At 38.0% G+C, this 22,908-nt stretch overlaps 1 protein-coding gene and 2 long non-coding RNA genes across 3 annotated transcripts in view; 1 reads left to right on the forward strand and 2 right to left on the reverse strand.

Moving 5' to 3' along the window:
- Positions 1 to 4,088, reverse strand: part of LOC148731130 (fibroblast growth factor receptor 1-like) — a 36,018-nt gene extending 31,930 nt beyond the window's left edge. Inside the window, exons 1-3 of the mRNA XM_088760044.1 lie at positions 3,781 to 4,088; positions 2,212 to 2,253; positions 841 to 1,086 (exon numbers count right to left, since the gene is read on the reverse strand). Of these exons, the coding sequence (XP_088616170.1) occupies positions 841 to 1,086; positions 2,212 to 2,253; positions 3,781 to 3,889 (397 nt within the window). The 5' untranslated portion in view covers positions 3,890 to 4,088. The remainder of the gene's footprint in view (positions 1 to 840; positions 1,087 to 2,211; positions 2,254 to 3,780) is intronic.
- The window catches only part of LOC148731120 (uncharacterized), a 203,410-nt gene that overhangs the window by 124,351 nt on the left and 56,151 nt on the right, over positions 1 to 22,908 (forward strand). The window lies entirely within an intron of this gene.
- LOC148731132 (uncharacterized) lies at positions 16,427 to 21,691 on the reverse strand. Its single transcript, XR_016001930.1, has 4 exons — positions 20,977 to 21,691; positions 20,488 to 20,895; positions 19,597 to 19,694; positions 16,427 to 18,616 (listed from the first exon to the last, which is right to left on the reverse strand). It is a non-coding gene; the product is annotated as an uncharacterized LOC148731132 (long non-coding RNA).

Genomic DNA, 22,908 nt, shown 5'->3' on the forward strand with positions numbered 1-22,908 from the left:
TCAGTCAGTGATATTCATCGAGATTTTGATGAGGAGTGAAATGGGAGGTCAATCAAAATCTCAAACGAATATTTATACTGAATGCCATGTTAAAAAAGATGGGGTGTCGAGATCGGTACAATAAATATTCAACGACACTCCAAAGAACAATTGGTTGGGACTGACAAGCAACTATTTGCATACGTCTAGATACAGAATAAATTCACATCATTTATATCAGTTGACATGTACTCGCTCTTTAAACGCCGTTATCAATGAATTTGTTTTTTATCATTTTCATCAATTTTGAAGTAAAGATATAAGTGGTTTGAAGCCCCTAAATCCGATTTGGAACCTAAGAATCGACTTTTTCCCCACATCTAACTGAAATTATATTGATTATGGACTCCAGCTCTTAATATTTATAAATGTGAAAATGAATCAGTCACTCATATTCATCGAGATTTTGATGAGGAGTGAAATGGGAGGTCAATCAAAATCTCAAACGAATTTTTATACTGAATGCCATGTTAAAAAAGATGGGGTGTCGAGATCGGTACAATAAATATTCAACGACACTCCAAAGAACAATTGGTTGGGACTGACAAGCAACTATTTGCATACGTCTACATACAAAATAAATTCACATCATTTATATCAGTTGACATGTACTTGCTCTTTAAATGCCGTTATCAATGAATTTGTTTTTTATCATTTTCATCAATTTTGAAGTAAAGATATAAGTGATTTGAAGCCCCTAAATCCGATTTGGAACCTAAGAATCGACTTTTTCCCCACATCTAACTGAAATTATATTGATTATGGACTCCAGCTCTTTATATTTATAAATGTGAACCATACCTCTCACTTTAATCCAGAAGGTTGAGCTCGTGCTCCCCTCACTGTTTTTGGCGCTGCATTTGTATTGGCCAGAGTCCTCTGATCTCGCTTGACGAATCGTGAGAATGTTTTTGTTACCGAGACTCACCCCATCCTTAGTCCAGCTTACCTCAGGTGTAGGGAAAGCTCTTAGATAGCAATTGAACTGAAGCGATGAATTATATTCAATCAACTGATTCTTGAGCTGAGGGTTGATTTCAAGAAGACCTGGGCATAGAGTTGACAAACAATTCAAAGCAGGTGAAAAATAATAAGACAAGAAAAACAGAAAAACAAAGAGAATAACTAAAAGAGTAAAAGTAAAATAAGATTAGTCTGACATTCGATCCGAAAGCTGCTTGCCTTACCCTCTCAGTATTTTAACAAATGCGGTATTACAATGAATGCGTAGTGACTAGCGCCGGACTCCATAATTCGCTCGATCAGTAATGATGAGCATGTTTGTGTTACCAAATAACTTTCCATCCTTTGTCTAATTCAACTCTGTTTCAGGAGAAACCCCTCATAAAGTATTTCGCTCGAGTTGCTGAGTCTAATTTGACGAGCTTTTACTGCCGATAATTAATTTCAAGAGGACTTTTTTTTATGTCCCCCATCCTCCCCCCTTTGCTTCCTTTTAACCGTCGCTCACCCCCTTGTTGTAAGTTCCAGTCTTTCCCTTGCTCTTCCCTGCTGTTAAAATCTATATATAGTTTTCACTGATAAAATGCTAAGTACTTGCTCTCAAAAACTAATTTAACACTGCCTTAGGGAAATCCCTCACAAACAAATTTATTTGAATTGTGGAACCTAGTTTGACAGACTTCTCTCGCTGAGAACTGATTGGGGAGGACCTTTTATCTCTGAAAAGGAAACTAATAATTAATTTCAAAGCTAAGCCCCATCCCCTCCCCTCTTCCCCCTTTCGACCGTCTCTCACAATCTTGGCGCAAATTTTTTCTCTCTCAAGCTCTCCCCTGCTGTGAAAGTTCAAGATGGCAGCCATAATTATTTTGATAAGGAAAGTAGAAAGAACTCGCTCACCAAAATCTCGCCTGTTCAATAGGAAAGTGTAACGATCTTTCCTTCTTCTAACCTAAGAAAAATTGTGTTTCTTTTGCCCGACAGAATATAAGTCTAGCATCTAATCGGAAATCATAAAAGTCCTGTAAAATTAAATATATATATATATTTTTTAATTCAACGCGTCCAGTTCCTTTTTTTTTTTTTTTGCCCTTTCTTCTTCTCTTTTTCTTATCGCAAATAAATAAACAGGAGGGGGACTGAGGGGGAGTATTCTCGACCAGCACTTCTGGAGTCCTCTTGTTTCTCTTCATAGATCAAACCACTTACATTTACAAGGCCGTGATTCCCGAGTTCTTGAGCAGTTAAATTCTAGAAGCAAGGTTATTCAGATAATATTTTAAAAGTAAAACGATTAGAGTTTAAGTCCTCTTAATTCTCTCGGCGAAAAAAATGGTCATAATAGAACGTGAGGGTTCCAGGACAATTCCCAATTAAGAGAATAGGAAACGGACAAGGAATAAATTTAATCTCGTGTTAATATGAATTTAACATGCATTTGGTACTTTCCTAACCACAGTAACAGTTAATGTTTGGTTATTAATCTACTTAATCACTTTGACCAGAGTGTGGCGAGGGTCGCACAACAGAGCGAAGCTCCAGATTAAGTGCGCCCAGTATCCCAACCATCCCACCCCAGGGGAGGACATCCATCACACAGTAATCTCGCGTGTGGGATATTAACGTCTCCTACCCCAACCTTGCAGGAGAAGGAACCTCCGTTTATTCGTCCCTATCCGAGAAGACTAGAAAATCTAACCATTTCTTGATGTTACAGAGACGTGGCAAATTCTTCTCAGATTATATTAAGACCCTGAGTGTTGGTCCGGCCGGGCTTCGAACCCTCGACCTCCCGCATAACAAACAGTCCAGCACTCTATCCATTGAGCTAACCGGCAGGCGGTGCATCGAGTAACGCAGGGTGGCTGAACACAGTTTTTGCAAAAAAACGCAGGGATTGTAAAAAACAAGCATGCCGTCAAAAGAGCGGTCATTTTATTTACTCAACACGTACCCGCATTATCTGTGCTATTTTTCTCAATAGTTGGCGCAGTGTATCGAGGGCTTTTATCTTTTATTACAAAGATATGTTACAAAAGCTAACGGTGCAAAGAACCCAGTAATTCTCAGCTTTTTCGTCGTTATCGAAAGAACCCAGTCAAATGCAGCGCATGCGTAGTAAGTCAAAAAGTTGCGATTGAACGGAAAATTGCTTTCTCGGAAATATGCCTATTTGTTAAGAACCATTCATTAGAATTTCACGAAATGTGGCACGAAAATACTTTAGGAAATAAGTAACTGGAGTATTGAAAAAAAAAACCATTTTAGACAAAGGAAATTGTAGAAAATTGAGTGAACCTCCAACAAGGGTTAATTAAAAGACCTTTCTGTTAAATTGTTAGCAAAATGGTGTTAACTTGTGAGTACCGTTACAAGCTCGTTACATGCAAATTATAAAGAGTATCTAATGACTAGATTTTCTAAAAAGAAACTAATTGCCTGTTTATATCTATCCATGTCGCCATGGAAAGGGCACATACGTCAGTCCAACTATCTAAAAAACAACGTTTGTGTTGTTAACTTGCTTGCTACCAGTTTTGGCAAGGGTTTTAGAGAAAATGGTGAAAGAAACAAAGGTATCAAAAACTGTGTTCAGCCACCTTAAATTTAAAAACAGCCTATATTGCAATCTCAGTATATAAGAAATTTCAATAAAAAGTTGAATAAATTCATTTGAATAATATCTTTAAAATGCATTTTCAGTCTTAAAATCCACGGGCAAAAACCAGCAATTGCACTTTCGAATCACCAGCATAAAAATCTCGTCTTGTCACTTACCAACTCTTTCCCGGTACTGTCTGCATTCTTTGCAGTCGTCACTCCATGATGACCACGCCATACAACCTTTAAAAACAATAAGTTGTGCGAAGAAATCATTTGGGGACATTTTTTACCCGCTGCATAAATCTGCTCCTTGCCGTAAAGGATATCAACGTAAATAATTATCATCGTCGATATCCTAGGTTTCCAATTTCCAAGGAGACCTTGAACTAAAATCACCGCGTTAAAAAGATAGATGGCTTGAAGCTTATAAATCAGTCGCTTTACAGGTCCCTATTTATAAGCATCATCCATTTACCCCCAACATCCCCCAGGGATCTATCATGTTATCAAGCCCGGGAAAGTGAGGTTTCTCTTTTCTTTTTTTCTACTGCTCAAATACATGCCTGTACAAAAATGATTAGAGAAACAAACTAGGATTATAATGCTGTCACTTCTCAATGCCACTGTTGCTGTTAAAGTCCTACCAGAGGGTGGTCAAAACCATTCATATTCAGTCGCTGTAACACTTAAAAATTTTGCTTCTATTATGAATCTTTGTATTGGCATCATCCACTGATCCACTGTGTCCTGCCTGTATCCGTTTATTGGGAGCCATTCGTTTGTTCAATCGACTGTATTATTCCTACTGAGAAACGATAGTTCAAGAATAACTACTTACAATCTGTTAAACAGGTTGGGATGAGGACGTTAGGTGGACATAAAAAGAAAGATTGCACATACGGTAAGTAAATGAGTGGCTTAATATAACGTTGGATTACTTGGCAACCACATCATAAGCTTCATGAACTAGCTGAACATGTTGTACTCACCCGCTTATAAGTCATGAAAGTATGCCATGAAAGAGAAAAATAATTTTAAAAAAATCGTTAACTCACTTCTATTATAACCAATTTGTTTGGTTTGTCTTATTTTTCTTTTACGTTGAAGTAAAATAAAATAACAGAGTTTGTTACAAAAAACGATCAGTCCTAACATGACTGACATCTGATGATGATCACACGTACAAATAGCGTTTATTACAGTACCTAGGTTTTCAGAAATACATTAAAACTGAGCAAAACTGACAGTAAGGTCTTTTGGACTTTAACACTTAACAGAAACAGCTATCGGTTATTGTCAGTGCTATACATCCCCAGATCCCCTTGCTCTGTTTACGATTGCAATTTGCCGATCAGTAGCCAGGTGGTTCAGAGAGGCAATGATGTATATTAAATCACAGGAGAGTTCTTTATTTATAGGAACGGATGATATTGATAGTTACCTTCCCTTTTGGCTTGGAAGAAAAGATGAGAAAACAAAAGATAAGTAGTTAATGATGTAAATCTAATGTGAATACAGTTTTAAGTTAGGGAATAGCAATCCATCGTAGACTCTAGCTTATATTTTTGAAAAAAAAAAATTGGGTTTCAGTAACGCATAAACTGAAGCGAGTGATGGCACCTAACTTTACATTTCTGAAACATTTTCCCAGGATGCGATGCGGGAAAGTAAGTCCCAAAAACTTCATTGAAACTACTGAGGATGGGTTGCCTTTCCAGGGTCCAGTTTAAATGTACATGTTTCATGTCGATGTCGCGTTATGAGCTTGACTGATTTTATGCGTCGTATGACCAGTCCTTGAGAGTTAAAAACTTGCGGTTTTAACTCTCTTCTGCGCCTGGCAGAATTTATAGTGGTCGTAAGTCAGACACCGTAAACATTTTTGTTTGCGGTCCTTGACGAGGTTCAGGCGTTATCACAGAGCAGAAAACGTTAGCATTACTTAAGAGAATGTTCCTCGATAGCGGTCACAAGCAGATCAGAGGATAAAAAGTCAGTTATGGTAGTCTTCACCAAATCACAGAAATACACCTTACACACACTGATGGATATCAGCGTAGATTTCATTGATTAAAACTGTACTATTAAAAGGGAAAGCAATTTCTTATGGGTGTGTCGGTATTGATCTAGGGTCACATCGAAGTTTTACTTCGTCAAATCTTCCATTTTAACTTCTCAGCCAATCAGATGCAAAATCTTGTTTCTCTTAATGGCGTGCTTTTTCCAGCGCTGGATGCCAACTACTTACGTTGAGTATGAGTTCCTAGAGCCTTACCTGATTTTTCATTGTCCTAATTCACCGCTACGAGAACTTAACTTAGAATAAGAATAAGCAACCCATTATCAAGTACATTTTCGAGCACTGGATGCCAGATGCTTCCTTTAGATTTAAGTTCCGTTAGGGGGGAACAATAGGTTACAACAACTTGGATTTTTTTAAACTTCATCGATATGGCCTCCGAAAAGAATAAGTAATTCACACGGGATCCTATTGTAAATGGGATCTTAAGTACTAAAGAAAAAATTGTCGTTTTGAGCATGAAAATTAAGAATAAAAATTGCGCGGGATAAGTTTTCTTCAACTTACCAGCTAAGTGATTGAAGAATTGGCATGTAAAGTAAAACATATAGAAATAAATTAAAATACGCACCTTCAGCTCAAATACATCCAGTTGTTTATTAAGAAATGGTGCAAAATTTTTCCTTCACATAACACCTGAACCCCTGTTCAATAAGTTAACGTAAACGCGCTGTAAAGGCGCCATAAAAATACAAATGCTTTATTCAAAAATAAAGCATGTACTTACGTTCTAATGGTTTTATCAGAACCAAGGCCATGGAATTGAAACAAAAAAAAACAAAAAAAAAAAAATCAAGAACAGAAAAAAAAAATGGAATTACTTAACTAGCAATTACCTAACTAGCAAGAGATATTCATTAATCGGTCGGCCAAAACCTCTGTACAATAGCTAGTTTTGATATGTAACTATTTATAAAATCAAGACTTAAATCCTTAGTATCAGATGAATGACACTTCAATGTCACAGTCTTCTGTAGATGGCATTAAATCTTTACTTAAACTGAGCCACTCGATCGAAACCGTATCCTTAGCTACTTATGGTTCACCCTGAATGAATATTTTTAAAAGAAGCCAGTTCAAAACGGCTCAAAGCAGCTTTAGGCAAATACAACTTAGGTAGTGAGGCCAATGTCAGAATACCGTGTTTATTAGAGATCATTATTTTTCATCCATATATTTGTTCCTAATAATATTTGTGAAACGAAAATTGTAATGTCTATTACTACCAAGAGTACATTACAGGGAAATACAAATATATATTACATGATGGTTACTGCTGTGGTGAAAGCAGTGAAAAGACATGCTAAACCCACCAAAATTATTATTAAATAAAACCACATACTTACGGTCTGTTTGTCAGTCAAGGTAGGTAATGGAAAAGAGAGAAATTTTAGTAAGTGATGTACAATTGTTATTGCTTTCATGGTTCTTGATCTTGGTATGGTGAAGACAAAGTGTCTTGTTAATGGAACGCTTGCCACAACTGTTGAGTACTTCAAATAGTGATCATATCGGCACTGAATGGGGAAGTCTGACCGGAAAAGAGTCTTTGACATATTGTCAACCACCATTGGTAAAAAGTTCACTTTGCAAAAATATTCCTCTTGGCTGCAATTATAAATGATGACTGAGGCGAAAACTATGCCCGCCCGATTCATTGTCAGGAAAGCTTACAACTCTACTATTTCGCTAAAGGAGATAACGAAAAATCGTAATAACTCGGTGTCTCTCTCATAACGCCTGACTGGTGCGTCAGAAATGTGAAAATGAATGAGAAATAGTAAAAAAACAAAAAAAGAAGATACTTACGACCTGTTTTGTCAATGACACGTCGGTGACAATATAAAATAGAAAAAGGACATAATTAGACTTAAATGTTGTGTCAGTTTAAAGCCGGTTTAATATAGAAATTATTAATGCGAATTAACTTTTGTCTTTGAAAATATTTTTGTACTTATATCATAATCTCTTGCGGACACAAGAGATAGCAAACAGAAACAAAGAACAGTTAAACGCTCCAAGTTATGGGCTCCTGTTTTCGGATAAGTGAACCATTTACAGGCATGCGAAAACGATTAATGTTCCTTAACAAAAGATGAAGCGACATTTCACTGCCAAAAAAGGAAGAAAAAGAAAGGCAAAGAGATGATGATGATAGCGAGAAACAGTGACTGACTTACAAGAGAATCAAAACTTAATATACTTTGCAAAGCTAAGTAGGTTAAATTGTTCTATTTCACCAAAATTTACATGAGTCGCAAACCACTTTGAAGAGTAACAATAAAGAGAAATGCTTCGGGAAGTGCTGTTAAATTTTTAATTTTTTAACGTATTGCTTAAAACATGATTTCTGAATTCAAATATTTTCTTACCCGCTAAAATGTCCATAAACCATAGTTTTAAAGAGGAAAGAACGACAAAATAAATTGTTAGTTGAATTTAAGTGTTCCATACAAAATGATTAAACATGTACTGAGACAACACACTGATACTTAATAGTACTGATTTTTTCTCTTTCACCGCATTGTGCGAATTCACTTTTGTGTTAGAAAGAGATATAACGTGTACAAAGGCCAATGATCTCACACTGAAAAAGGCAAATGACAACTCACGATGAAACTGTTGTGCGCGAATGTTATTCTACTAGATACGTTGAGGAAAATATCGATTTTAGATGACTCAAGTTCCACCTACTACACGATCATCAGACTGAAGAGTATTCTACGAAAGCGGAATTATATGCTCAAGTTTTTAATTAAAAAATTCCATCAAAAAATTATTTAGCTCGGTTGGAATTGTGCTTTCTATTACTGGTTACTAAAAGGAACTTTTTTACCACAAGTGGCAATAACGTCGCAATCTGATCGGCCAATTTGCCGTTGTCGATATGACTACAGACAAAGCTGCTCATGTCAACGTGACACGTACTCAAATAATGCCTTTTGTCGACCAATCGGCTGCGCTTGAAGAGTCCACAACATTTTGGCTACTGTGAGGATGAATATCGTTGTCGATAAGAGTACAGACTACGCTAAACCAATGTCCGTTTGTTTAATGCACCTTAAGCAGTCGCAATGTGAACTTGCTGAACAAAAGATCTGATCTGGTTAGAAAATGTCGGGCTAGATTGCAGAATATCCGGCCACAAAAATGCCTTACTTGAGAAATTGCCAACGCAGTCCCGCAGTGGTGTTTGATAATGCTGCCCCCGCAGTCCTCAGTGGCAAGTCTTTTGCTAAACCGACCGCATCATTATATACAGTCATCGCCGCGCGTTGCGAATCGACCGCATCAACCCCTCAACCAAAATAAAGAAATATTGATTAATTTTGTTTTCAAATTCTCTTTCCATGAACTTTAATTAATAGTAACTACCGATTAACAGACAGCGAGGCGAACTATTAAATACAGTCATCGCCGCGCGTTTGCGCAAACTATTAGTCAAGAATTGTTTCATGCTTAGCGTGCGTATATCGAGTTATGGATACACGCGGGGAGTTTGGAGAGCACGAGAGAAGTGTAAGAGTTGCTCGAGGCGCAGCCGAGAGCAACTCTAGCTTCTTGAGTGCTCTCAAAACTTCCCCAGTGCATCCATAACTCGATATAGACACAGCTAAAAGCATGAAACAATTCTTTTATAACATACGAAAACAATTTGGGCGCTGAATGATGTTTTTGTAATGTTTTTTTTTGAAATGAAAGTTGCCCGAAAATGTTGGCGTGTCTGATTGCTTTGTTGATTTTGTAATTAAATGGTTTTCGGTAGAGTTAACGAATGTCACCAAAAAAACGTCATCAACAGAGACGTTTACCTTTAAAAGTCGCCACAGACCCATTTGTAGTCTTCTTAGTTGAATGTCTTTCAGCTAAAATTTTCTCCATTTCCTGTTCCGATAAATCGGGAAACGGGCCAGTTGTGTTTCGTTTAATTTTCGTTGTGCTTATTGGCTTGACTACTTGCGGGAAGGTCGAAAGCCAAAGAAAAGTCTGGTTGGTCTTCCATTTACTGATATCGCTTACCGAAACTTCAACTTAAGGAACTCACACGACGGAAATTTTGCAGCTATTTTGAAACTGCACACGTCATTTTATTGAGCACGGCCGTGCGTACATAAAGATTTTGTTCATGTTGACGCAATAGGAATTAGATAGGACTAGCGCGCACGCTATGTTATAATTAACAATTATTCCACGAGCGTGCGTTGGATATGAGATGATAGATAGCCAACTCGGCGCTACGCGCCTCGTTGGCTATAATCATCCCATATCCAACAAGCGCGAGTGGAATAATTGTTTTATTAAAAACGTTAAATTAAATTATTAAATTTTATTAAATTTTTAGCTCCCTTTTGATTTTAAGCTGACACGTACGTTTACCATATTTGTAGATTATGGTATATGGTTGGGTTTCAGGTGACGTCACAAGCTTTGCTGAAGTTAGTGTCCGCCATGTTGGTGTCCCTCGGGTGTCAAATTTATGAATAATTAGTCGATTTCTATAGTGAAGCCCTCTCTCTTATCGCCGTATTATTTCGCCAACTACATGAATATCCAGACAGAAAAAAGCGATAAAAGTATCCGGCATTCATCTTAAGGTATCCCAGTGCTCTCTGAGTATGCCGAAAGCTTAGAGAGTTGGAAGGAAAGATGTTTGCAAAAGATCTCGGTCATTGGGGTTGACCCTGCAAGCATACCAGCCGAGAAGTTCAGTCCAAAATGCTTGCCTCCTGTGGAAGCGTCGGACTTGCTGAGTTACCTCGTTCTTGAGACAAGCTTCTACACCAAGAAGCAGTTCAAGGCGTTCAAGAGTCTAGAGGCGTTTCATCAAATGGTGTCGGGATTTGTAACCTCAGTTGTAGGCAAAGTAATCGCCGGCAAGTATGCCGTGAGAGCACGAGTTTGGCATTCACAGCATATGAGTGATCCTTTAGTGAACATTTGGGTCATTTCCGAAAACGATGGGACTATTCTGTCAGCCCATTGCTTGGGATGCAAAGCTGGACTGGCTGAGTCATGCTCACATATCGCAAGTGTTTTATTTATGTTTGAGGCAACTACTAGAATTCATGGCAAGCTCGCTGGGTGTCACGAAAACTCAGACACCGAAAACTCAGGTCCCTCGAAGTATTCTCCAAGCTTTCGAAGTGCTCCATAATTCGATAGTGCATAGCATAAAGCATGAACCAATTTTTTTTATAATATAACCGGTGGAACAATGCAACAAATCCGACGCGAAAGACGGACAACAATATCAAGAGTGATTCTTCAGTGAAGCGAATCGTGACGGCGCTGATGCCGAGTCTTCTTTCGCGTTGTTTTTCTCTTTCTGCCTCATTTAAGAACTCTAGCCCAAGGGTCGCAAAATTGTCTTCGTTTTGGGACTAGTGGGCCGAGTCTCTGTTTGTATCCATTATTATCGCGAAATATTTAAGAATTTTAACAGAGCGACAAGGATCTGTGCAACGAAGTACAAAAAGGTAAACAAACGTCCCTTTCGGCTCGTCAAAATCACGCCACATTTTAATACTTTGATGTTGGAGCGAGCGCATTTGATCCCGTTAACTGTGAATGAAAAGTTCAAAATTAACGGGGAAAATGGAGGTAAATCTAAGCTAAATGAAGTCTTGTGTCACTCTAAAATGTTTTAATACTCAACCATCGGACGATTTTGCGAAACGTGCAACTTGCGGCCTTGCTTTTGCTGCTTCAGTTGGATCAAGACCCAAAAGGTCAAAATACACGCGGGATTACCAGGAGTGATCATGAGTCGAGTTTATCTCTTGAATTTTCGAGGAGTCTGAGTTTTCGGGGTCTGAGGTCTGAGTTTTCGGGGTGTGAGTTTTCGTGACACCCCAAGCTTACTTGCACTCAGGTAAAATGCTCATGGATTTTGCCGACATAGGTCAATGAAGTGCCGTATGCGAGGGCTAAAGACATCGATTTCTCATCGGCTAAGAAGCTCAAAGAAAAGCTCGACCAAAAAATCGAGGATCTACAACAGCCGCAAGCCTCGAACCATACAACAACTTCTAGTTCCTCCTGTTCTTCCCGTTGATTTGTGATGATCTTAGGTATAGCGCATTAGATCATATATATAATGAATTTTGCGCTATAGAGATAATAAAATTATTAAATTATTTTACGAAAAAATGCTTAGTCTGTATGCTTTCCACTTTTGCTCGAACAGCCAACAATAATGCATAAAACCATCCCTTCTTTCTCACATGAACTCTTCGTTAGATACGGTTTGTTTACGCTCGAGGGACACCAAGATGGCGGATATTAACCGTTGCTAAGGTATTGGTCACGTGGGTGAAACCCAAGGATTGGCTGATATACCATAATGGCTAAGCCAATAAAAAGTCTTGAATTGCATTATCCAATGATCCAGTTTTTAATAATTGTTTTATTAAAAACGTCCTCAAGAAATTAGTATTTTGTAAGAAGAAACCGGACTTTTTAGCTGCCTTTTGATTTTAAGCTGACTCATACGCTTACCATATTTGTAGATTATGGTATATTGGCTCATATACCATAATGGCTAAGCCAATAAAAAGTCTTCGATTGCATTAAAAAAAGAAAGCAAGAGAAAAAATGGTTTAATAATAATTTTTAAATAATAATAAAATATGTTAATAATAATTAAATATGTTATAATTAACAATTATTCCACGAGCGTGCGTTGGATATGAGATGATAGATAGCCAACTCGGCGCTACGCGCCTCGTTGGCTATAATCATCCCATATCCAACAAGCGCGAGTGGAATAATTGTTTTATTAAAAACGTTAAATTAAATTATTAAATTTTATTAAATTTTTAGCTCCCTTTTGATTTTAAGCTGACACGTACGTGTCAGTTTTTAATAATAATAATTACACACATTTCAAATTCAACCTTACATACTTAGTCCGAGGAGGTGCAAGCTAATCGTGGAAAACTTTTTACTATATTTACAAAAGCGGTCATCGCAATTAACAAGGTTCATGTCGCCTCCACAAATAGAGCATAATCGAGATCTGGCGAGCAAACATTCCCCCATTGACTTCTGAATAAGTCTATCTTTATCGTTCAGTAAAACAATCAAGTTATCGTAATGCCATTTTCTCTGCTTTCTCTCATCTCTTTGGCATTTTGGCATGCACATTGCGTCTCCTTGTCTTGTTTTTGGGCTTCAGGGGGAGTTTGTGTGCCACTGCTGGATTGCCGGGGTTTTCTCGATCCTATACACACTTGTAAACATGTCTCAATAAACTACCTTTTTTAATCAAAACAACCGCCTCCCTTTGTTTGTCGTAAGGATATGATATCTTATTGAATGTGAGAACAAAATTCTTTTAATTCCATAAATTTTAATCTCAGAGATTTAACAACTCTTAAATAATGAACAAACGAAAATTGCTTTCAATTACTCGCAAGAACAATACCATTAGTATAAATCTTAGTGCCGGCGTCTCAAACAACAGCTCGCGTTATTCCAGTCATGTTAACCTCTTTCTTAGTTCACTGTAGTAAGCTAAGGATGTGATATCATCGTCATCTTTAATAGTAACATCCTCGTGAGGCTTTTCAGAAACTATTTACAAACTTTTTACGATTTATAAAAACATAAATAACGATAAAACTCATGATCAGAATTTATGATAGTATTCCACCAAGTTCTAGAGCTTATAAAGGAAATGTCTGCCTCAATAGTGTGTGTTGCATAGCGGGCTTGAAAGATGCCAATGAGGCATTTTGCCTAAATTCTTTATGCAAGTTATTCCATATGTTGGCCCCATCTATAGGAAAAAGTGCGCTGGCCAGTAGCCGTTCTGTATAGCGGAATCTGCAAAGAGCTCCGCGTACGTGTGTTACGAGTATGTATATTTGATCGCTTGGTAAACTTACTCGTTAAGTATTGAGGCGCAAGACCGTTCTGACATTTAAAGGTCAGAATGGAGTCTCTATAAAATAATTGTTCTTTAACAGGAAGCCAGTTTAGCTCACGAAGCAAAGGTGTTACATGGTCGAACTTCCTAGAGTTTGTTACGATCTTAGCGGCAAAATTTTGAATAGATTGTAATCTGTTCATATTCTGGAGTGTTGTATTTGACCATTCAGATGAGCAATAAAGCATCTTACTAAAAACTAGCGACGTTATGAACAACTCTAGTGTTCTTTTTGTCGAAGCTCCTTTTGACTCTATTAACTTGAAAAAGCTTTGCGAAACAAGATGACACCACACGTGAAATGTGGTGATCGTAGGTCAGATGGGGGTCAAGGAAGACTCCCAAGTCCTTGGCAGCGTATACTGGCTTCAGTGTTTTAACCAAGAATACCACACTACTACAACAGCCTTTATCCTCGCATGCAACGACTCCCGCGTTGAAGTCACTTCCACCCACAGGCAGCCTCTTAACCTGTTCACCATATTTGTTGGATATCCAGGAACTGGTGAGTATAAAATATGTATATTTGGTTTTACGATACTTTAACCAAAAATTTCCTATCTTTTTCCTCCGTTCGGCAACGGCTTACGTGGGTTAGATCGTGTTTGGTTAGTCTTGCAAAACTCTTGCTAATTCTAACTTAACCCTTATTTTTAAGGGCCCTTTTCATAAACAAGACTTTTTGTTTCTACAACAGGAAAATCGTCTGCGATACAGCACGCAGCCCAAGATCCCCTAGAAGCTTCAGACCTAACCTCAACTGTACTCAGCAAAACAACTTCGTCAGGTCTGGTGAAGCATCTGGCCATTCTACTATCTCCGGAGGTGTTTGACATGATCAATAAATTGATGAAGTCAGACGAGGACAACGCCACAGGAGACGTCCAGCTACTCTGCAAACTGTTCTCTGGTGAGCACTGTTCCTATCACTACTCAACGGAAGACACGAGACTATAAATACCACCTGACACTGCTTTCAGCATCCTTGGCTCAACACAATTGTTAAACGCCGCCAAGCTCATCGCAAAGATGGACCATGGCCACGGTTTAATCGACCGAATTTTATTTGCAACTCCTCTAGCTTTAAGGCCTCCGCTTTCCGAAATGGAGGCTGCTAAAGACTACTTATCAACCGAAGTCACAAGCGACTTCGAGGAGCTCTTTCTGACTATTAATAATATTGCCAACAATACAGTTTACATCTTTGGGGATGAGGCAATCGCCCTTTTGCGAGAAAACCTTGACATGTTTGTCGCAAAAGTAAATGAAGCAATTCAAGACGGCACACACAGTGCCTCCAAAATCCAAGACACCAGAACTTATCCCCCGCCTAGCTACAGCCCTACACGTCTTCAATCACGTCATAGCCGAACTGCTCGCTGGCGTCCCTTCCACAGAACCTCCAACCAAAATAAGCAAGTCAACGCTGGAGAATGCCTCAGCCTTCTTTAACCATCTTGAGACTCAAAAGGGAATCGTACGTCAGGTAAAGCAACAGAAGTTTAGTTTAAAGCAACACATTTTACTATTAAGTCGCATTTTGCCTACATTTGAAAGGAATGCCCTCCGTCGAAAGTCTGTGGCTACGGTAACTGAATTTGACCAGTAAAGCACTCATTGTAAAATACTCGTTTAAGTTTTTCTTCCCAATTCAATCCTTTTCTTACATGCCTTAATTCTTGTGTAACTCCCTCTTATTCTCCTCTAGTTCCTCAAAGAAATCATTTATTCGATTTGCGATAAAACGATCGAACAACTAACGAGCGATTCAGTCGAGGAGAGCATCCTTTTGTCACCTGGACCGGCAGTAACGTACAGAGCCTTTAAGCATGGAAAGAGATCATCTCGAACAATCGCTGAGGCAGAGTACGAGCGCGCCACAGAGTCCCTGCAGGCGGATGGGTTTGGAAGAATAGTACAATTCCGTGTTCCACGGGCCAGAGCTACAAGCAAAGTCTTTGTGAAGTCGAAACCAGACCCGTATCCGACCACAGCACCAGTAACAAGTACTGAGTTTCATATTGCTTTGGCTAAACCAATACATGGAGACATTACTCAGCCAATGGTTAATTATCTTCAGTCAAATAACTTCCTTCAGTAATTTTAAGAAACGTTTTCATCAACTTCTGGTGTCTTACCATGCCTAAGAAGTTTTTTAACTCGCCATGCATGTAAATTCATTTAACCCTGTCACTTTCCCACTCCCTTTAGAATATTTTCCAAGTTGGGTGCTTTTAAATTTAGGTTAGTTCATCTAACTAATCTCCTTTTTTTTCAATAATGTACGATGTAATTTAAATAAACTCAAATTTATGGCTGATGTTTGAAATGAAGCATTGCTCTTAATTTTGCCGCGCGTTAACAACACCACTAGTTAGGTAGCTTTCTCTTAAGCCTTCATTTTAAATCTATAGCTTACCCGTGTTGTCAAATCGAATTAGGTTATTATTCATGTCCCCTAAGAATACTGACCAGGGTTAAGCAACTTAGAATAGTTATAAGGGTTCACGATTAACTTCTTTTTATGGTTACACTGGGCGAAAAATCAGATTTGACGTCAGACAAATGCAGTCCAAATGTGGTTCAAATGTGATGTTTGTCATATTTGTCAGTATTTGACTTGAAGACAAATATGACATTTGTCCTACAGATAAACAGGATAATTGTGCATTTCCTTTTGGGTGTAAATAGGGACAAATGTGGTATTTATCTGAATTAAATATCATGATTTGTCCTGCTCTATAAAAGGACAAATGCGTTAAAGATGACATTTGTAAGAACAAACTCAGGACAAATGTAGGGCAAATATCATCTTTGTCATGGAATAATCCAAAATTCTCTTCCCCTCCATTGACCCTGTTGTCAATTTACACAAAATTGCTTTTTCCACATGTTATTTCAGTATTAGGGTTGCAAGTACCCAATAATACACTGCATTCAATAAAATATCAGAAATTTCATTGTTTCAGTGGCATTTTAAAATGGAATCGCATTTACTTTGATTAATGCAATCCTCTCATGTCCAATCATCTCACACCCACAGTCCTGACTAAAATCAACACACATAAATGTATAGTAAATTGAAAATTTATTTCACATTTCTCCTTTTTATGTACAAACAAAACCATTTCTGTTAAAGGAAATTAACATTTAATAAATAAATGTATTTAATCAAACCCTGTGCACTTATATATATACCATATATGTGATACAGAATATAACCTAAATAATGGGGAAAAGCTACAAGGTAAGTTTAAAATATAACATCATTGATTTTAAGTCTTTACAACACTCCTGCCAGCAGGACATTCAAGACGAAACATTTTCACATGAACTGTACTTAGTGTGTTATGATTCATAAAGAGGAGTTACTTCCAAAAAACTCCTACTCAGGTACTGCCTGCCCTATCAGTTTCAATACAGTAGGTTCTCTTTTTATAAGGCATTAAAAGACCCAACATCATCGCAACATACCAATTAGTCTTTGATCACATCACCAACACAGCTAATCCTACAAATTACTGTCAAACTGCTGGTAATTATTTTTACAGGAACTCATCAATGTTGTGTTGCAATGTTCCAATATTGATTGAAAGTTTGCTGCGTGAAATTAGCATCAGACTCACTTCATAGGAATTTAACTAAAAAAGTCATATTTCACATGACTACTTTTGAAGTGTGATTTCCTGACAATGGAGATTTGAATGCTACATTCTTGCAGTCTGTTGCGTTGATAAACAGGCAAAAATTGAGCAATTTTATTTTGTTTCTTAGAAACAGATCAGCAATTAGCTTGTTTTATATAGAAAAATGGAACTTGAAAATAATTCACAAACTATTCTAGCAAATTTGAAGTGAAAGTTGCAAGTTGCATTCAGCAAGCTGTCAATCAATATTTTCGCATCACAATGCAATATTCTAGAGTTCCCATCAGGAGGCAACCAGTTTGACTATAAATTTCTATAGTCAAATGTTATCCAGATGTTCTTTTGATGGCAACCTTGCAAACTTCTACCTCAACATTGGTATTTGATGACAGTCTGAGTCGAGCAAGCTGCAACCTTTGTGAGCAGGTTGAAACTTTCAATTTGAATTTGCTGAGTAAGTTCTCAAGCCCTGGTTTTCATTTTGCCATATAAAGTCAGGTAAGACAAACTAAGTTTCAAATAAACAGAATGATATTGCCTAATATTTGCTGTTAATCAACAGACTGCGATGAATTAGTGACAGGCTTAGCTCCAAATTGCCAAACTGTGAATTTCCCTTAAAAATTCAAATCTGTCCCTCAAGGTTATGGCTTACACTTTTAATTTTGAAGCACGATTCCTGGTTTTGCTAATTTAACTAAGTCTGTCACTTATTTCTCGCAGTCTCTTGATAAACAGGCAGGCGACGGCTGACTGAATTTACTCTGTTTCTTTGAAACAGAGCTGGTATTACCTTGTTTTATACCGCAAAATGAAAACGGGAACTTGGAAACTTGCTTGAGCAAATTTGATAGTGAAAGTTGCAACTTGCTTGTACAGGTTGAAACTTGCTCGACTCAAGCTGTCAATCAAATACCAATGACGAGGCAAAAGTTTGCAAGTTTGCAATAAAAAGAATACCCAGTTTGACTGTAAGCATCTGAGGCTTTATTTTTGGCTAGAAAATAAACTATCAAGCTTTAGAATTCAATGTTTTTTTTACAACAATCACCACAGTAGCTAATTACTTTCCTTATAGTGTTTTTGGCACTAAATTTTTGAAACTGATGCAAGTGACAACACATCTGGTCAAAACAAAAAAATAATTGGTCATGTGATAAAAATTTTTAGTCATTACTGTTGAGGATAGGTACACCATTATTCACTCACATTGTGGCCCCTTTGATTCCTCGTAGAGTTTATTACTCTTTCATCCTGCTTGTTTGCAACTTGGGGCAATCCCTCATTCCTCACATGGATTAACAACTCCTCTGATTTTTGCCTTGAGGGTTTCAAAGTAAGTCTTTAAGGCACCTGTGACAAAAGCCATTCAAAAATTATATCACAAATCTTGATCACTGTCCAGAATAAAATAGAAATACCACTGAAAAATAATATTACTGAAAATGTCTGAGTGTTGCACTCATTTTCCTTGTTTGATATTGGATAAATGGATCCAACAAAAGAATCTTCAAAAGTGGCCAAAGTACATACAAATTAATGCAAACACCTTAATTTTCACTTTCTTAGTCAATCATATCATCAATGGATAAACTTAGCAGAATAGCTGTGTGATCAGGCTCACAATTGGGCATGACATTGCAATATTTTTGTTATAATTTTAGAATTACATCTTCAAAAACTATTTCCTATGATAATCAAATTATCATACACACAGGATTTGCATCATAAATTTCCTTTAAGTCGCACCATCACACCTAACTATTTCCTATGATAACCAAATCATCCTAAACATAGGATTTGCAGTTAAATTTCCTTTAGAATGATCACACCTTACTTCCAAAATTTTAGAGAATTTCCTGATATTGTTCGATTCCTTATAAAAGAAGTACAGTTAGTTAGTTTAACTCAGTAGTTCAGAGTGTCAAGACCAGCATTTACAAGCTCAGAACCTCTTGGTCGCAAAAAAAGTAACTCCAGTACATGTAACCTCAAGTTAGTGACCTATTTTACTGAGGATTTGCTTCCAACCATCCTTTCTTTTTATCAGTATTATTTCTTTTGTACTTTCCTGTATAAATAAATTTTATTGTGGCTATAAGTCTGTCTCGTTATTCAAATAACAACATCAGAACCTGCCTCAGTCACAGCTGGTTTAAGTTAAAGGCTAGAGAGGAACTATGGAGGTAAAGTGTCTTGCCCAAGAACACACAATACAACACACTGGTCCAGGCCAATGCTCAAACCCAAATGTCTCATCCACAGTCCAATGTGCTAGCTATTAAGCCACCAAATATTATAGTCATAATTATATAAAATTAATCTATACTTACACTCTAATATAACAGGATCAGCCTCTTTGAAAGCTGATGTTGCTCTGACACCTCTTTCAATTGCTTGGGTAACCTCAAGGTTGGTGTGATCATTAAAACTGAAAAGCAAAATCAGGTTAAGCATTTAAGTACTTGGGTTGATGTATACTGTAACTCAAATTAATAGAAACACTCAAGACATATATTGTTCAGTAGAAGTTTGGGAGAACCAAAAAAGTTGCTAAACACTAGCCAATGGCTCATATTCCCACAGCATTTCTCATTCTCCCAACTTACCTATGACAGTTTGACTATCATGCACCATTTCACCAGGGCTTTATGAAAACACAAAATCATACATATCCCTGATCATCTGAGATGGTCTGGGACAAATTGGGAGTGCTTCTATTTACCTGATGGCTGCCAGATTTCTGCAATCATTCCCAACATATGAAAACAAAAATTGGCAAAATCTGGGACGGTCACCAAACAGCGAAATCCCAGAGCTTCTGGGACTTTCCCAACATACATGTACAAAAAACCCGGCTTACATCACAGACAGCACATCTTAAAAATTTGGCCAAGTTTTTCAAGTCTGCCATTCTCAATCTTGCCCAGTCTTGACCATCCTTGTTCCTTTTTGGTTTATTGTTACCTCTTTGGTGTTTTTCTAACTTAGAAAACTAAATTTGAAAGTAACTTTTGTACATCAGCAAAATGGCTTAAAATGTCATGACATAGCTCCTTTAAAACTACATACTACAATAACTCAACAATAAATTTCATCCTTTAAAAACAAAATGGCCGTCTATTGTTATGACGGCTATGTGCATGAAATCAGCAACAAAGTGTTATCAACAAGCTGTTATCAACACCGTGACGTCTCAAAGTTCAAATAACCAAAATACTCACCACCATATCTCGTGGAAGGTTTTCACTTTTCCTTTTTTCTGCCATTGCGGGTGCTGACTGTTAGCCTTGTAAGTTGTCAATTTTTTCTGTAAGAACAAGTTTTCACTGAAGTGCGTCAAACCGCCCTTCGTGGTCGGAACAACTCGCTCTAGCGTTTACATGACATAGTAGCGTGGTGGCTGGAGTTGATCGGCTCCTCGATGAGGAGGAAGATGGCGTTCCGCAGGGCACAATTGAAGGCAAGCGAGTGAAGGCGACTGGCTGATAAACTGGCGAGGTCTCTTCTGAATCACCATTACTGTCAAGCTGCAAATCACGACGGATATGATTTTCAGATCGAAATCTCTCGATGGAAATCCGCGGACGGTCTTACGCTCGAGGAACGACTGCAGTTGTCCCTGGAGTTGTCTAAATATTCAAAGAGCAAAACGAGTGAATTGCTGACCTGTCTTACTGGCCCACGTTTAATTAATACACGTAAAAGCTTACCGTTCGACAGTGAAAGTGCCCAGACGTTAGCGGTGATTCGGAAAGCTCGTCAAAATCAATCCCTGCATTGCTCGATCTGTTTCTGTGAGACATATTACAAAACTGCGGAGTAACTTTTGGTTAAAGGCTTGCTTCAACGAAGACGTGACACTTGGACGAAAGACGCTTTCAATTTGAAGTCACGTTCGAAATTCCGCCGATTATGTTGATGTCCAAGAATTAGAATTACACAAAGCGTCGCGCGAGGGCCTTTAGGGATTACCTGCGCATGCACCTCCGAAAATTTGTATATATTTTTGCGGATCGGAGTGCAGCGGCAAATGTTACTGTAATGCTCGTCAGTTCTCGTCATTTCTTAGCTCAATATCTTTTCTCAACTCGAAAATGAGGGAAAAAGAGGTATTACTGCAGTCACTGTGATGACTTTGTCAGTCGAGGTACCCGATCGAGACATCTCGAAATTCCCTCTGAAAGTGACAATAGCGCTAGCGACGTCGAGAGTGATTCTGATGTACACTGCTTAGAATCCTACGATAGTTTTGAGGATCACGAGGAATGCCTCAGTGCAGATTTAGCCCTGTCCCTATCCCTTGTTCTATCTTTTTTTATTTACTTTTAACACAATGACATTTCTCTTCTTTTCGACAGGCTAATGGGGGACATTGGCTTGGGTTTTTACTAATAAAATACGAAGACGTATGATGCACGATCCTCGCAGTAGATAGCGCTATTTATGCAATAGCGAAAATCAGACCTGAAAAAAATCAGGCCTGTACGGGATTCGAACCACTGAACTCCGCGATACTAGTGCAGCGCTCTACCAGTTGAGCTAACAAGCCAACTGGGAGCAGGCCGTTAAGTTGATTCGTAATAAACCCGTGAAAGTGATAAATGAGATACAATGAATATATGAAGTTCATATATTTTGAACTGCGGTATTAGATACGTATGATGCACGATCCTCGCAGTAGATAGCGCTATTTATGCAATAGCGAAAATCAGACCTGTTTTCAGGTCTGATTTTCGGTATTGCATAAATAGCGCTATCTACTGCGACGATCGTGCATCATACGTATCTAATACCGCAGTTCAAAATATATGAGCTTCATATATTCATTGTATCTCAAAATACGAACAGTACCGCAGAAGTTAACAGCCAGTCCAGGCAACTGTATGGCTTGCACCGGTCAAGTCACGCAATTCCTTGTACGAGCCTCTACCAATATTCAGTTTGTTTTAGTAAAAATCACACTTTTGATCCAGACAAAAAATGCCCAAATCTTAGTGATCTCCTTAGAGATACAAAGTAGGGGAACTGAATAGATCATACAAGGGGGGAAGCGAGTAAAAAAAACGTCTCCTTGGGGTAAAATAGGGTTCGTATGATGTTGAACACATTTGTCTGTTTTGTCTAATATTTGTCCTTGTATAAAATATGGCTTCATATTCAAACAATATTTGTCTCAGTTGCATTTATCTGGGACAAATATGATAACATATTTGTCACACATTTAAAGTCTTTGCGACCAGGACAAATGTAAAGTCAGATTTGTCTCACATTTGAGCTAGAGCCAAATTTTGTTCAAATCCATTATTCCATCCAGTGTTAGGGTTCTACCTACTTTTTAGGGTTTGGGTTTCCCTCAGCTAAGAATAATCATTACGTCTAAGCATCTTAGAAGAGTTGGACAAGTTTCTTTCATAGACTTCGGGACTGCGGAACGCCATTAAAACTTCACAATGACAACGGGTTAGAGTTTGCCTTTCTTAAATGGGGGTAGTCGCTGGCATTTTTACATCGCTCACAAAATGCATTTCCGAGAGCCGTTCGCACGCGTTCCGCCTTTGTCCGATGAGAGTAAAAAGGCTATTGATGGAATAATTTGCGACTTTTGGGCGGATGAGCTATTATCCTTTTAGAAAGGCTTAAAC

Source organism: Stylophora pistillata, chromosome 5 (assembly GCF_964205215.1).
Source record: "Stylophora pistillata chromosome 5, jaStyPist1.2, whole genome shotgun sequence".
Classification (NCBI taxonomy): domain Eukaryota; kingdom Metazoa; phylum Cnidaria; class Anthozoa; order Scleractinia; family Pocilloporidae; genus Stylophora; species Stylophora pistillata.